Source organism: Grammomys surdaster, unplaced genomic scaffold (assembly GCF_004785775.1).
Source record: "Grammomys surdaster isolate TR1022 unplaced genomic scaffold, NIH_TR_1.0 1164, whole genome shotgun sequence".
Lineage (NCBI taxonomy): Eukaryota > Metazoa > Chordata > Mammalia > Rodentia > Muridae > Grammomys > Grammomys surdaster.
In genome coordinates this window covers 2,814,192-2,830,117 of record NW_021605583.1, presented here as the reverse complement: position 1 = coordinate 2,830,117, position 15,926 = coordinate 2,814,192, and the positions used below count along the sequence as shown (strand labels likewise).

The window sequence follows — 15,926 nt, the reverse complement described above, 5'->3', positions numbered from 1 at the left end:
TTTAAAATTTTTTCATAAAGCCTACCCAGTGGGGGGAGTTTTTCTTCAGGGTTAGGCTGTATTCTCTCCAAACAACAACAACAAAATAGATTATCTTGTTGCTGAAAGATGAAGCTGCAAGCTGTCCAGCAGGAGCGGGAATGGAGGGAGACGGGGAAGTCTGAGCTCCTCCCCTTTCAGCGTGAGCAGCAGCGGGATTCAGCAATCACTAGTAATCTTTATGGTTTATTTTTATATTCTCGTTTCATTTGTTGCTGTCAGTTTCTTTGATTCTTGCATTTTAATTTGAAAAGCTAATTCAGACCTTTGGTTTTCATGGCTGGTACCACTCCATAGATACATTCAGTGTGGCGGCTCACACCTCCTCCTTTTGGGGATCAGACAAGCTTAGACCTTAAGCGTCATAATTGGCTTGGCCTTTTTAGTGGTGCAGGCCTTGATTAAAAAGTTATTGAATCTGGAGTCTTTCAAAGGGAAGAAAGCTAATGTGATGGTTGAAATTGAAACAGCGTAGACACGCATGCTCTGTAACTGCTTCCTTTGTCACTGGCCTCCTTGAAAAGAGTTTTCATGTGTCTAATCAATGTATCTAATCACAAAAGAGATGCCCATTCCATGTAAATTCAGCTTGTACTGCACTTGACCCCAGTCCTTCAGCCTCCATGCTGAAAACCAATAGAGGAAACAGTAAAAATAGCTAGGTGTGTATTTCCATGCTGAAAACCAATAGAGGAAACAGTAAAAATGGCTAGGTGTGTGTTCATTTTGAAAGTTGAGACTCTGGTCACCTTTAGTTTGGCATGGCATAAGGATCATTCCCCTGAGACAGAAAGGCAGAAATAACTCTTCTTGTAGCTGACATTAAAGAGTTTCATGGGAACAAGAAAAACTTTACATAATTCCTTACAGTAACTTTTCTCCTATTTTAAAACCCAGACTACTTTGCAGTTTGTAAGGTCAGGGTAGAATTATCAAAAATCTCTTCACTCTGGAAGATGTATTGGCCTTAGATCTATGGAAACCCTGGTGCAAGGGCCGTGAAGGAAAGATCTTGCTGTGCTGTTTCATAGCTCCCTCCACACCAAGGAGCTTCAAACTACAAGGGAGACAGGAGCAGTGAGATTTACAGAAGCGGGCCTTTGTGTCCCTTGGTGTGGCTGATGCTCAGGGAGAGCTGAGCGGCATGCATTGTAGTGAGCCACCTCCACCAGCGTCTGTATTCTCGGCTGTCCCTCCTTCCCTTGCGTTTTGGAGTTAAAGGTGAAATTCCATCTTTAACCCCCTTGTGGTTGTCTGCGCTATGATTAATGAACTAGATGTGATTCCCAGCAGAGCTTTCAGAGGGTGGATGAAAGATGAAATTTCACCCTTAAAAAGCAACCAAAAAAACCCCGAAAAACCCAAAACAAACAAAAAACAGGCCTTTTGCTTAATATAGCTTTTAAAATTAATATCCGTTTTCGAATGCCAAGAAAACAAAGGGGATTTCTCAAAAGTGTGTGCAGCTTGCCACAATAGGCCTTAATTGGTGTCAAGAAGATGTTAGGATGAACGAGGAAATGCCCATTTAGCTGATAAAGACTGAAAAGTGGGACCTTGTTATGAGCTGTCATCTCAGCATGTATTTAAACTATAGCAAAACTGAAACATATTTGCCATATAGATCATAATGACTCCAAAGGAGCCATTATACTCTATTATGTAATTACATAATCAAAGCATGCATAGTAATCAGCTTTTGGAATTCAATGCTAATCAAACATACCTATACTATGTGTTTAAGCTAAAATAGAGAGCGTTAATTTGCCATTAGTCAACTAAACAAGAATGTGTATACAGAATATTCATGAATAGCTTAATGTTGTGTCAGATACTTTTTGTTTTGTATGCAGGAGAAATCAACAATTTTAATTGAAGAAAAACCAGCACGGAGGAAGAATCATACTTTAGCTCGCCGTTCAGAAATCTGCCTCACCTTTTACGGATTGTAAAAGGAGATTAGCGTAAATTCAATATTTTTTCCTTCTATAAGCTCAAATGACACAGCAGTAACTATAAAACAGTAGATGCTTAGGAAGGTCTGGGCACCTCTATGCATAGGACACAACCTTAGAAGTACTAGCTAAAAGCATAGCAAAGCCTTCAGAACAGCAGCAAAACGTGAGCGTATATTGCTTTCATAATTAGAAACACATCAATGCATGTTATTTAGAAACAGGTGAGTGGTGTCACTCCTTGAGGAGCTGTCACAGATTATCTGGCCTGTCCTCTTGGAGACATTGGTGCTTGCCCTGGAGTCTCTGCCCTGGATCTAGCTCTGTCAAGAAGAGTTGCTCTTGGAAGTTTCTTTAGCTTCCTTGATTAAAGAAAGTAACATAGAGTGTTTCAGTCGGTGTCAGAGATCTTGTCATTTCAGTTTCTGTTGGTCTGCAAGGCTCATGGTCACAGTTGTTTTGACCATTAAGAAGCCAGAACTGGTTCTTGGAGCAGACAGTGTCTCAACACTCCAGTTTCACTTTGGGGACAGAAAAACATGGATAAGGATCAGAAAAAGGTTAACTGAAGCTTTGTAAGCCATACATGAGTCGATTGCTTTTGATTTTAAATAAATATTCAAGTATTCATGATGGTTGGACTATGGCTTTCCTTAAAAATAAAAAAACTGTATTTGTTTTGAAGAGGTCATCTCCTTAACCTTTGATCCCCAGATGATGGAACTCTCTTTTGGGATGTGGCTTTTGCTGTCTCTCATCAGTATGAGGCCGACTCAAAATGTTCCTGTCATGTTTAAATGGGACTGAATTCTTTCATCAAAAGCTTTCGTGGCTTGAACTTCAAATAATTTATTTTCAAATTACTTTTACTGTAATTCTTATTAATTCAAATAGGTTTCTGATTTGATATAAAACTCTGTAAATGTAGGGAACAGTTTAATGAATTGAAAGATAGGATTGAGTCTTTTAAAGGAAATGTACAAAATATGCTGACAATAATTGCTTAGATAGAAATCAAATCTTAATGGCTTTGTTAATGATTTGTAGCGCGCACTGTGTTTACGTTGACTTGAGGGAACATATGTAGTTAGAGACATTTCTCCCTCTGGGTTTCAACAGAATCTTAATTTTTTTCCTTTCATTTCTTTTCCTGGAACACATTCATCTCTCTCTGTTCTGGCTCTTGAAAACTTTAGCTGGAACTGCAGTGCCTTTGCCTTTGGTCAGGATGGACTTTCTTCTTCTGAGTTAGGCACATTTTAATGGGTGGTAAAAATAGGACCCAATAGAGGGGCACATGGGTGACAAACCAGGGCAAGCTTTGGGTCCCGTGGGGCACCGACAGCAGTCAAAAATAAGGTTTCCAAAGACATGCGGGTGTTTTGTTTCTTTGAGAGTTTCAAACTTTGATGCTTCTTGGAGAATAAGAATGTATAACCCTGAGTCTTTGATTTCTCTAAAGCATCCAGAATTGGGCCTGAGGAGATGGTGGGGAAGAGTACTTGCTGGTCAAGCATAAGTCTGAACCTTCATTGCCCACATCAAAGCTGGGTGTGGCTACTCCTGTCTATAACCTAGTGTGGGGGCGGGGCTAGGGAGAGACAAGCAGTCCTGAGAGCTCATTGACCACCACGCTAGCAAAATCATTGTGAGCTCCAAGTCCAGTGGGAACCCAGTACCCAGGAAGTAGGGTAGAGGGGTAGAGGGGCAGAGCAAGGCACCTGCCATCCTGCCTTGGCCTCTACATCTGCTTGTACTGGGCTCACGTTCCCACACACAAGTACATGCTTACATGCACACAGAATTTCAGAAGTACACCTTCAAGGACTGTAATACAGGTTTTTAAGAGTTGCCCAAGTTTGTTATCATTAGCATGGGTTTTCTGTTAGCACTCTGCGTTTGGGGCTTGAGTGCCTCCTGTTTGTACAGTAACCCTGCCAAGTTAATGTTGGGGGTTCAGCTTTTCCTAGAGCAGGGATGTGGACAGAGGTTCTCTAATATGATTTAGCTGCTCGGGGTGCAGGCCAGGGGCTTTGTGTGTTGCTCCATTGGGCAAACCGCCTGCCCAGTTAAGTGTCACGGTACCTGGTCCCCCTCTGTGTGCGTGGGTAGGTGGGAGTTGCCATAGCTACCACAACATAAGCTGAAGTCTGTTTTAACTCTGACTTATCCTTTTATTGTGGGCTGGACTGGCGAGCCTCCCCCAATATAAATGAAGAGTTTTATTTGTTAACAGCCAGGCAGCAAGGGCGAGAGTTCTGGGCACTGGCAAATGCCCACCGAGCCCTAGTAATAAAGGCTTTCTCTGGGGGCAGAGAGTGCTGAGCCCAGAAAGGAAGAGGAGGAGGCAGCAGTAAACAGGTATTTTACATTCAGGACAGCCTCTCTCTCATCTTGAAGTGTGTAATTGTGTTCAGGATAAATTATGGAAATAAAAAAAAACACAAGTTGCTCATAAGGAAATAACCCTCTTTAAAAACAAGTAAAATTTTCAAGACAGAGCCCAAGGGACCTTAGCAACCAGTCCTGAGATGTTGGCTGGTAAGCAGGGTGTGGGGGTGGGGTTAGGGTGGGGGGGTGTTCCAGAGCCAGGTTCTAACACCAGCTCAGCTCACCCACTTATGGAACTCGACCAGGAAAGTTCCTTCCCCAAGTCAATCTCTGCAGTCCAGTCTTTATGGTGGAGGCAGTGAAACAGAAGTCTGGAGATGGGGAAGCAGCCAGTACCCCGCCCAGCACTGGGGACACCTTAGTGCTCCTTCTTGTTTCTCACTTCCACTTCTGGCTTTGAAATCCTGTCACTTGTCACTTCTGTAAGAACATACTGTTGATTGAATAGACTTGATGGAATCCAGCATTTTATACAATGCCATCTAAAGAAAGTGTGTAAAAATATGGGGTTTGAGAAAAGCATCTAGAGCAATTATATTAGCTGAAAAAAGCTAATAAGGAATCTGTGTCCCTACACCACTCCTAACAAGGGGCTATAATGGCCACTGGTAGACACCAGAGTAAGTTTCACCTTTTGTAGACAATAAGCTTTCTTGTTATTGTCTGTCCAAGAAATGTCTAGCGGCTTAATGGAAGGTGCTTGCTCACAGATGGCGGGCTCTCTTTGATTCAGGGATTTGTTTTTAGGGATTATGGAGCAACTCTGAAAGTTAGCCAGTGTGGTGGGGCGTGTCTGTAATCCCAGCACACTTAACAGTGAGGAAAGAAGATTGCCGTAAGTTTGAGGCTAGCCTGTGCTACATAGCTAGTAGAAGACCAGCCTGGGACACAGAGCAAGACTGGCTGGAAACACAAACTACAGGGCTATCATGATGGAACAGTGAGCAAAGGCTGAAGCCCACACGGTAGGAGAAGATAACTGACTCCGGAAATGCACACATGCACACACGAAGAGACACATAGGAAAATAGAAAACAAAAAATCTGAACCTTATAGGAAACCACCATATATCACAATAACTTCTTGTATAAGTTAAAATTCAGCTTGATTCTGTCTCCCAAACTTCATCCAAATATACCAATTAGTGGTCGAAAATGTGTACACACGCCAGCCAGTGTTCCACCCCTAAAGTAAATTACCTGGCTGTTAACAGCCTCATTTAATCGCTAGATAGTCTACCTGTTTGATTTCTGTTCCCCAGAACATGTACTGTTCCTTCCTTGACAGCATGTCAGCTAATTGAGTTTTAGAAAACTCTGAAGGATTTTTTAATGCAGTCTTTAAAAAAGATACCGAAGGTGCATGTTTCTCTCCTGCTACACATGAGATTGCATTTTGTGACAACCTAATTGTCTCAACATCCATTTCAAGGGGGAAATTTATCAAGTCCTAGTATGTACCCTTCCGTTTGGAAGACATATTTGAGGATGTGAGCAGAAATTATTTTTACATAAAGGCTTCAGGCAGTAGAGTACTGACATATATACTGTATTTTCCTTGCTGTCACTCAAGTCCTTTGCCTCAAATAAATAGGTCATTATTATCCCATTGCAACCATCTATGGTGCCTCAAAGTATAGGGCTCTGTTTAATATAACTGTCATCCAGCTGACCCGTATAATTTATTGGTGATTTTTTTAAAGAATGGCATCCTTGGGCCACCACCATCAGCCAAAGCACTTTGATGTCTTTAAGCCAAATATTTCATTATCACATAATTTTTTTGCATTGATAGGACAACCATATTAGCATAGCTAGAAGTTGACATTTCTCTGAGACACTGGATTTCTGGTTGGTCTTAATTAAAGAAAATAATAACTCTGTGATGTTAACATCACATAACAACGTCTCCATGAGTTTTCAGAGCAGCTCAGCAAAGACAGAAGTTTGTAGATGGCTGGCCAAAGTTTACCCGAGTGACTTGTTCTGTAGTACAAGAAAATGGTAAATGGACTGGCTATGTAATACCCCATTTTCAGTAATAATTAAGCATATGTACTATATGTTATTAAAAAAACCCTTGACTTAATGTTGTCACTACTTTTGTTCTTAAAATGCAAAACCATGCTCTACTCCTCGACTTCCACCCCTTGTGCTACTATGAATATAATAAAGGAGCCTTCTCTCAGAATATACTGGCCTTAGGACTTCCATGAAGGACTAAAATTAGAGCCAAGTTGTTTCCCCAGAAACTAGCTTATTAGAACAGGATTAAATTAGAGGCAGCTTTAAGTCTTGGGAGCTTCAAAGTAGTAGTTGATATCCAAAGGGGTTGATGCCTGTGAACTCACAGCCTCTGTACATGTACCTTCCATGGGTTGAAGAATCTTGTTTGTGTTGCTAATAAACTCCCCACAGATAGAAGAAATCCCTGCCTGCCCCAAAAAGGTCTTGTTTGATATCCTTGTCTCCTAAAGGCAAGCCCATGGTTTAACATTACTTTATCCCCACATTATACAGCCTGATTTTCCCTTAATTTCCTTACCTGGTTAGGTTACCCAGCAAACAATCCGGTGTCTGGTGTCCTGCTCTCTAGTCACTCTTCTCCAGAGCCATCAGATCCACCTGGAAGAGCTGGCTTGGTTGGCAGCAGTTTCAGTCACCTTGTTCTTAGCTTGTACCTTGGAATAAGCCATCCCTTCGTACTGGGTTTTTAATTCTGTGTTTGTCACAGTAATCACAGAGGAAAAATAAGAAACACCCACATTGCTTTCTCTGATCACTTTCATTTTGCTGCCACTCTGTAACAGCACCCAGCCCCTCCAAGCTTCTCCAGGACAGTCCCCCTACCTCCTGTTACACAAGCCAGTCTCGTCCCAACAGGGTTCATTCCCTGGGGCCATAGAGTTTTGTTACACAGGCCAGTATCCTCCCAACAGGGTTCATTCCCTGGGCTCATAGAGTTTAAGGACAAGGTTCATTTGGGTTTACTCTGCAAGCAGTAGGCATTCTGTTTATCTGCACCCCTAATCATTTCTCCCCCTTTCTGGTTTCCTTTCTTCTAGTCCTCTGCCAGGGGCTGGTCTATTTCTAGGTGGATTTGGCTTTAAGCCATTTTAGACACCCCATCACACTTCCTTCCTGTGTCCCGCCAAGAAAAGATCCTTGAAACGTGATTGCAGGTGGAAATTCTCCGTTTATCCTGACGGTGCCTCTGTTTATGCTACCTTTATATTTTTTTTAAAGTATCATTTATCTTTGACCTTTGCTTCTTGATGTGACAACATTTATTCAAGGAGTGAAGAAGCTACCCTAAACTGACACATTCTAGCTACATAGAGAGCTGGAATCCTTAGCCTGAATTCTTGCATTTGCTACTCCCCATACATGATAATGGCTTAATACATGTGGGGATTTGGGACCCTCGAGAAATGAGGAGGGTGATGTGATGGTGGAGGTGGTGGTGGTATTGATGATGACCCTGATGATGATGATGATGTCATCGAGATGGTGATAGTGTTGATAGTACTAGCAGTTACCATCTGTTTGGTTTGACAAGAAGCTAGACACAATGCTAACTGCTTTGTGTGTGTGACAACTCTGTGGGATAGCTGTTAATTACTGCCCCCATTTTGTATGTGGGAAACTGTCTTGGGGACTTTATATAAATTCCCTGATATAAGAGCAGTCTGTCTTTACCCCTTCTTAAATGACTGTTACATCTGTTGCCTGTAAATACACCTTTTGCTTGGGAAGTAGAGATTTGATGTCTGTTTTACCCACATCTCAGCTTCTTAAAGGCTAGGAGAGTGTCCCGGACTTCCCTGTCCCCTCTTCTGCCAGCCACAGAATCAAGCTCGTCAGTTCCTTATCTTCTGCTTCTAGATTGAACTTGTGCCTTGCGCTGTGGATCTTTTCACACATTTAGGAGATGCTCTGGCTGCTGGAACACATCTTGATGCTGCAAGCTAGAGCAGATACAGTGATAAGCCTTGTATCAGTGGAGCTGAAAGCTCTCACATTTTGACATGTTCTGGAAATTGTTTTGCAGCTGAAGGGGTGATCTGCAGGGAGGGCGGTGAGCTCGGGCCTATCTTGAGCTTTGGGTGAGTTATAAAGGTGTATTTGTGAGAGTTAAATCAGACTCTCAACTGTAGGCTTTCTGATCTTATTGACATCCCAAGGATTTATACATAGTTTGGTCCTCATTCTCATACATGACAAAATGAACTGCCTGTACATTGGAAATGTCAGCACCTGCTAACTAGTCAAGGTTATTTAACGAGTCTTTCTCTTTCTGCTTCAATAATTGGCCCATGAGTTTACCCTAGATCAAGGGCATATGGTCTAAGCTTGGCCGTACCTTCCCTCTTTTCGATGGGAGAGCTTCCATGTTCGTAGCAGCTAGTACTCTGGTCTTTCTTGTTCCACCTCAGCACATTGCTTGACAGTTCAAAATACCGGAGGTTGGGACACCAGCACCACTTACTTTCTTAGAACCATGTCAATTTCAAGCTCAGTTGCATCTTAACCTAGATCTCCCTTAGTTTGATGACTCGTTCTGTGAAGTAGGGAGAAAAGTATTTAGGGTCATAGCAGACGTTGGGTTTGTAATACATTTCTGACTTCGCTTTTGCTTTAATGGAGCTCATAGACCAAAATTTAAATGATGGGACTTCCATCTGACCTTTCTCTCTCTTTTCTTAAAGGTGATGGACAGAATCTGTTTACTAAAGACGTGACAGTGATTGAAGGAGAAGTTGCAACCATCAGCTGCCAAGTCAATAAGAGTGACGACTCCGTGATTCAGCTCCTGAACCCCAACAGGCAGACCATTTACTTCAGGGACTTCAGGCGTAAGTCTCTGCCCACAGTATTAGACAGCAACTTTTGTTTACCTATGTGTTGTCTTGATAAAGAGATTGCCAAGGCCACCTCTTTCTAATTTAATGTTAGATGCTTAAAGTTTAGTCAATTCTTTAGAGAGAAGAAGAGACAGGCAATCATAATCTTTCTACTTAATAGAAACCTTGAATGGTCCCCTTTAAAAGTCTTACTTTGCAATAGGAATTGATTGCAGTAATTCAAGGTGAATTGCAATCGAGTCCCAAATACTTAGCTGACACAAACAACTCAAATAGGGTAGGGCAAGGAAAATATAGCATTCTGATAGGGAATCTGTTTGGTTTAAAGAGTGGTGTTTCCAAGGCAATCTATACCTGTAATGACAGGACCGCAGCTTTCACCATAACCTCTGCTGCACAGAGATAGCCATATGCTGAATTCAATTTAAATGCAATTTAACAAAAGCCAGCCTTTGAAACTGAATTGTATATGACACCAAAGGCTCATGTGGTTGCCATGGTTTGGCAAGATACCTCACTGATGCAAGTATCCATCATGCCTGTTTTGGCTACTTGGCCTCCTGTCCCCTCCTAGTATTTGGGCCATTCTGTGGGAAAAGTTAATAAACAAGGACCATTTAAAGGGACTGAAGAAGGGCCCATGAAATGTCTGAGGCTAAAGGTGCTTATCCCAAGCCTGACCTCCTGAGTTCCATTCCCAAAACCCATTGGTGGAAGAAGAGCCCTGCTCCACAGGGTGCTCACCAGATTTCACATCCATGTGGTACTAATAACCTTTTCTAAATGAAGGAGATTTTGAAGAAGGATTCTCATATTAAATAAGAAACTCACATACAGTACTTTGTTATGGTTCTGATTTCCTTTCTGGGGGTCTGATCAGTTTTCCACTATGAGGTGGACTTACCTACAGATCTGTGTAACCGGCTACAGCCTCTAAAGTTACTGGGTCAGGCTGTCCCACTCAATTCATGTCCCCTAAATTCAGATGTGGCCAAGTTAAGTGATCTTCTAAAGCATGTTTAAAATTAATATTCTACATTTTGCTTTGAAATTACTTTTTTTCTTAGTTCTCTTTCATAATTTGGACCAGCTTGTGTTTGATGTTCATTTCATTGTTGTTATAGGTTTTGTTCCTTTGTTTTTGGCTTTGCGTTTTCGTTCTCAAAGTACCTTTGTTTCCAATCTTCTGCTGTCCACCTGACATGTCCTCCCAGCCTACTCTTTCCTTCCCATTTCACTTTGCCTGCCTCTGACAGGAAACCATAAACAGTTTAAGAATAGGTGTTGAAGAGGCACAGAACCTGGAATTGCCCCAAGTGGTGGCGGTGGTGCTGGTGTGTGTGCCTACATTTCCTTAGAATAGGTCAGCAGGGTTGGTCTGTATGCAGCTACTGCAGAAGCCTAAAATAGTACCATACAGATACAGAAAGACAGAAAGTATTTCTATTCTGTGCCTGTCTTTCTAGCATCTGACTTCTTCCCTTGCCTAGTTAAGGAAAATAGATTGTCGGCCATCTTTTGCACAGTCACTAACTGTGTTTTGTTTCACAGCTTTGAAGGACAGCAGGTTTCAGCTGCTGAATTTTTCTAGCAGTGAACTCAAAGTGTCACTGACAAATGTTTCGATTTCGGATGAAGGGAGATACTTCTGCCAGCTCTACACGGACCCCCCACAGGAGAGTTACACCACCATCACAGTCCTGGGTAAGATATGGTCGTTAGTCCCAGAGCCAGGGATGGCTCAGGCTACCCTACCAAATGGCTTTCAGTAGCAAGGAAAGAGTTAAGAGTGGGTCTCACTGCTGCAACTTGTTTTAGGGAGAATCACTGCCCATCTCGCTGAATTTTAAAAATAGCCTATTTTACCAAATGCTCTCAGGAATAGCAATTGGCCGTCTTTTATAGATTCCACCTGCTCTTGGGTTTCAGCCCTCAAGCTTCAGAAGCAAAGATCAAGAAAGTTAGAGCCCTCAAAAGAGTCACTCATCACATGAAATGGCATCAGTTCTAACTACCCCGAGTTTTTTTTTTTTCCTTCTGTGCAGGAGAGGGGGAGAAGGGCTCCCAAATCTACAGCTCTGGCCAAGCTCGACTACCCTGTGATGCTTCTCCATCGAACTAGCATCCTCATTTGAATATGCTCCTTCCTTTTTCTTTGACTTTCTTATTCTGTCACCCTGTTTATTACCAATAGCCCAGATCATGCTACAGAGCAGGAAGTCACAAACACATTCCTTGCCACCAGATGCAGGTGAATTGGCAGGGAGCAGTAGAAAATGGTTGGCAGGCTGGGAGGTCACCATCACTGGCTTGACCGTTGTCATTTGTGGTCCCCAGATTGTGCTTTTCACTGAAATCCCAGTGGCCAGCATGATCAGCTTGTGTTTTGATACGGTCAGATGGTATTTCTCTCTCTGCTGAAGGGTCTGAGTCTGTCATCACAGATACGTACTCTGGTTCATAACAGTAGCTGGTCCCAGGGTTTTGGAACTGAATTGTCAAGGACGTAACACTGCAGAGTGAGGCCAGATCTCTGATTTACATCTTTAGGAAGATGATGAATCAAAGTCTATTTGAGGCGGCAGGCTACAACTTCTTGGTATAATGATGTGAAGATTAAAGAAGAAAGATAAATAAATATAAAGGACATTTTCACAGGGTGTGTGCACACACATGTGTTGATGAATGTGCATGTTGGGCTGCTCCCTCATTACTTCATTTAAACACAGCTGTAAAGGGGGAATAGTTTTAATTCACTAAGCCAGCGTGTGTACCCAAAGCCTGCATAGATTCTTGATATGACCAATTATGCTTTTAGAAAGTTGGACCTAATGTCTGGCCACACAGTTCCCAACGTGGTCTATGTACAAGGGTGCATGTGTACGTCATGTGTGCCTCACTTTATGGTTTAATCTGTATGAGATCTGCATGAGAAGTTCTGCTGGGAAGAGTATTCTGGTATTGTGCAGATGACCCACACCTACCAGGAAACCCCAGAAGTTTTCCACCTCTGCTTGTCTACGCGTATGTGAATACATCTTGGCGAATACAAGTGTGTGCAGTGACCATCTAAATTAGAGCTGCCATCATTTGCAGCATCTCCTCAAGAGTGCCGGCAGGGAAACAAAATGTACCTGTGACATTTTAAATTTTCAAAATGTTTTTTTTACTACAAGGGCCTTTAGGTTTCGATATTTTAATTTCATAGAAATTCTACCCAGGTTACAAAGCACACAATAAGAATTAAGAATCTGGCCGGGCAGTAGTGGCGCACGCCTTTAATCCCAGCACTTGGGAGGCAGAGGCAGGCGAATTTCTGAGTTCGAGGCCAGCCTGGTCTATAAAATGAGTTCTAGGAGAGCCAGGGCTACACAGAGAAACCCTGTCTCGAAAAACCAAAAAAAAAAAAAAAAAAAAAGAACTAAGAATCTGGGGATCTGGGGAGATAGCTCAGTTGGTGAAAAGACCTGATTTCAGTCTCTAGGAGCGAGGCATGATAGTATGCTTTTATAATTCACACATTAAATAGGCAGGGGGATGGTCGCCTGGGGCTAGCCAGCCACCCTAATCTATTTGAAGATCCCAAGCAAGTGAGAGACTTGTCTGAATAAACAAGGTAGATGGTACCAGACGAACAATGTCTGAGGTCTAGGCTCTACATACATAGATACACATGTGCACATACATGTGTTGTGCATGGACATGGGAAAACACATACACACACACATCAGTTCCATGTTTCAGGACATCTCTGGAGCTTCACATTTAGTTTTCAGGAGCACAACTTTGGGACCATTGTCAAGAAGTTGCTATCTGTCCGTTGTCAGTGGTCCATTGTCAGTGTCTCAGTTACTGTGCTGGACCAGTCCAACTGTGCACATACCCGGCGCTCGGCGTCAGCTACCAACACGTAGGCTTCTGAGTGGCATCGTGCCTGTAATCCATTTGGAGGTCTCATTATTCTAGAAGTAATAGGTTCCTGCTTGTATTTTATCGAAGCATTAACTTAAGTGTACTTGAAAGTAACACTAGTCAGTGTTCTTTTTGCAGATATTATGCATTCATTTAATGTCCTTCCCACTGAAGTTACTGTAGGATTCCTTGACAGAGTAAAATTGTTGTCATCAGTGTGAGAGTCTTTCATATTCCAAAATCTGACAATTTCCACTGATCCACATTCAAGACGTCCTCCTAAGGTTTAGAGTTTTAGATATTACAATGAATGGAGAATGACGGATTAGCATCTCCGTTGCTCTCCATGGTGCTCTGAATAGGATTCTATACGTACTTACACAGCTGTCAACTCCTCCAGAAGTTGAAGATGCTCAGTTTTTGTGCATATGACTATTAACTATTTAACACATTCAGCAAAAACTTGAGCATAATTATAAGATACAGAAATGACTGTTTGTTAATGTTTTCTATGCTATTGCATTGTGCTTAGATCTCATCCCTGTGTAAACCAAAACCCCTCCTGTGATGCTTTATGTGGGCCTTGTGAGCCATTCCTTCCACCTGTGAGGCGTTCCTGTCCTTATCCATGCACACAGTATAGGACTCTTTATATTCTGTTCTTAAGAGGAGATGACCAGGAGAGAGAAGACCCTGTGCCGAGATGAATGCACTTACTCTAATCGTGGCTAATATTACTCCGGCTCCCTCCTCTAAAATGACTGCTCGCGCTAAGACTCCAGGAACAGAAGAACCTAATTATTTTAAAGGGTCTTAGAGTGAGATTTCACATACTGATCAGCTTCAAGACTCCTCTTTTGTGGTAATTAATGTGACTTATCTTGATATTGCTGATTTTTTTCAATGTTGTAGGCGTAATGTTTATAATTAGCACTCTTATAGGTTTGAGGTTAGCGAACAGGAACCTTGACATTCGGGGCTATTTTCTGGTGCTTCCCCGAGTGATTTCATTCAGGTTCTCCCCTGCATGCTCCTTCTCAGACAGGTCTGTGCTTGTTTCCACTGACGGCTGCAGGCAGTTCTTACTGGCTGTATCTGTTTAGTGGCTCATGTATGTGTGGTCTCTGGCTAGCAACAGTTTGAATTCATTTGTCTAGAATGGATTTCATACTTGACCTCTTTTGTATTAGAATAGACATTATGAAATCAGGATGAAGTTAAGGAGAAAAGTAGGATAGGATTAATAGGCCAAAATAAATTTTTTATCTCCAACCTTCTGTTTCCCGAAAGGCAAATTTGAATCACCTGATCTGTGTTGTCCAATTCTTCCTTGCTCTTTAAAAGTCCAAGAATTGTCGAGCTCTGTGAGTTTATCTAGTTCAAACTAAATAATTTCTACATAGGGGTTGGAGGGGGAGTCTGAGGGAAGTGTCTTTTTAGCATCAAAAGTGCAAATTATCAAACCTTATACTTATTAGTAACCAGACAGCCCCCACCCCGCTTGCCTCCCTCTTCCTCTGGTCTCAACCAAGAGGAGCACCACTGCTCACAGTCCTGAGAAAACTACTTATAGGCCTGGGGAAATCACTGCACTACTTCTCAAACCGATGGATGACCTCAATGACACGCAAGCGCATTGCAGTTCTACACAGGGTATGTTTTCTGGCTTTTGGAGTTTTCCACACTTTTCTCTTGGCTTAAGATAAAGAGGATGCCAGCTGCACAGGAGCGTAATCCTGGGAATCAGACCTACCCGATTACTCTGAAGGTCACAGGCACGTACAGTGTACCATTTACAACAGGTAAAAGGCACACAGCTAAGACCAGCAGTGGAGAAAGTCAGAGATGAACCTTAACCACCTGTCACACTTTCAGCCCCCTAACAGAAGCCGAACGGTGCTGCTCATGTTTCCTGTCCTGTACACCCGCCTATTTCTGTCTCCTTCCTTGGATCCTGAACACCCCCTGTCCTCTCCCCATCTCCTCTCCTGGCCTCTCCCCATCTCCGCTCCCACCCAGGTCCCTCCCTCCATCCGCCTCTTGTGGCTGTTCTCCCTTCTCAGTGAGGTTCAAGCATCCTCACTTGTGACGTCCTTCTTATTTAGCTTCTTTGGGTCTGTGGAGTGTAGTGTGGACAATCTTATATTTTATGGCTAATATCCACTTATTCATGAGTACATACCATGTATGTCCTTTTGGAACTGGGTTGCCTCACTCAGAATGATACTGTCAAGATGCATCCATTTACCTGCAAAGTTCATGATGTCTTTGTTTTTAATGGTTGAATAGTATTCCATTGTGTAGATGTGCCACATTTTCTTTATCCATTCTTCAGTTGAGGGACATCTAGGTTGTTTCCAGTTTCTGGCTATTACGAGTGAAACTGCTATGAACATAGTTGAGCAAATGTCTCTGTGAGATGGTGGAACATCTTTGGGTATAATTCCATCTTACACTGGTCAGAATGGCTAAGATAAAAAACTAAAGTGACAGCATATGCTGGCCAGGATGTGGAGCAAGGGGAACACTCCTCCACTGCTGGTGGGAGTGCAACCCTGGACAACCACTTTGGAAATCAATTTGGTGGTTTCTCAGAAAACTGGGAATAGTTCTACCTCAGGACCCAGCTATAGCACTCCTGAGCATATATCCAAAAGATGTTCTACCATCCCACAAAGACACCTGCTCAACTATTTCCCTACTTTGAATTAACAGACATTTTTGGTGATTTGGGAGGAACAGACACCATCTTTAGGACCAAATGG

At 42.5% G+C, this 15,926-nt stretch overlaps 1 protein-coding gene across 3 annotated transcripts in view; it reads left to right on the top strand.

Moving 5' to 3' along the window:
• Cadm1 (cell adhesion molecule 1) overlaps positions 1–15,926 on the top strand; it is a 321,034-nt gene that overhangs the window by 246,285 nt on the left and 58,823 nt on the right. For all 3 annotated transcript variants that reach the window (XM_028783700.1, XM_028783699.1, XM_028783701.1), the window contains exons 2-3: positions 9,094–9,240; positions 10,801–10,953. In XM_028783700.1, coding sequence (XP_028639533.1) covers positions 9,094–9,240; positions 10,801–10,953 — 300 coding nt within the window. The remainder of the gene's footprint in view (positions 1–9,093; positions 9,241–10,800; positions 10,954–15,926) is intronic.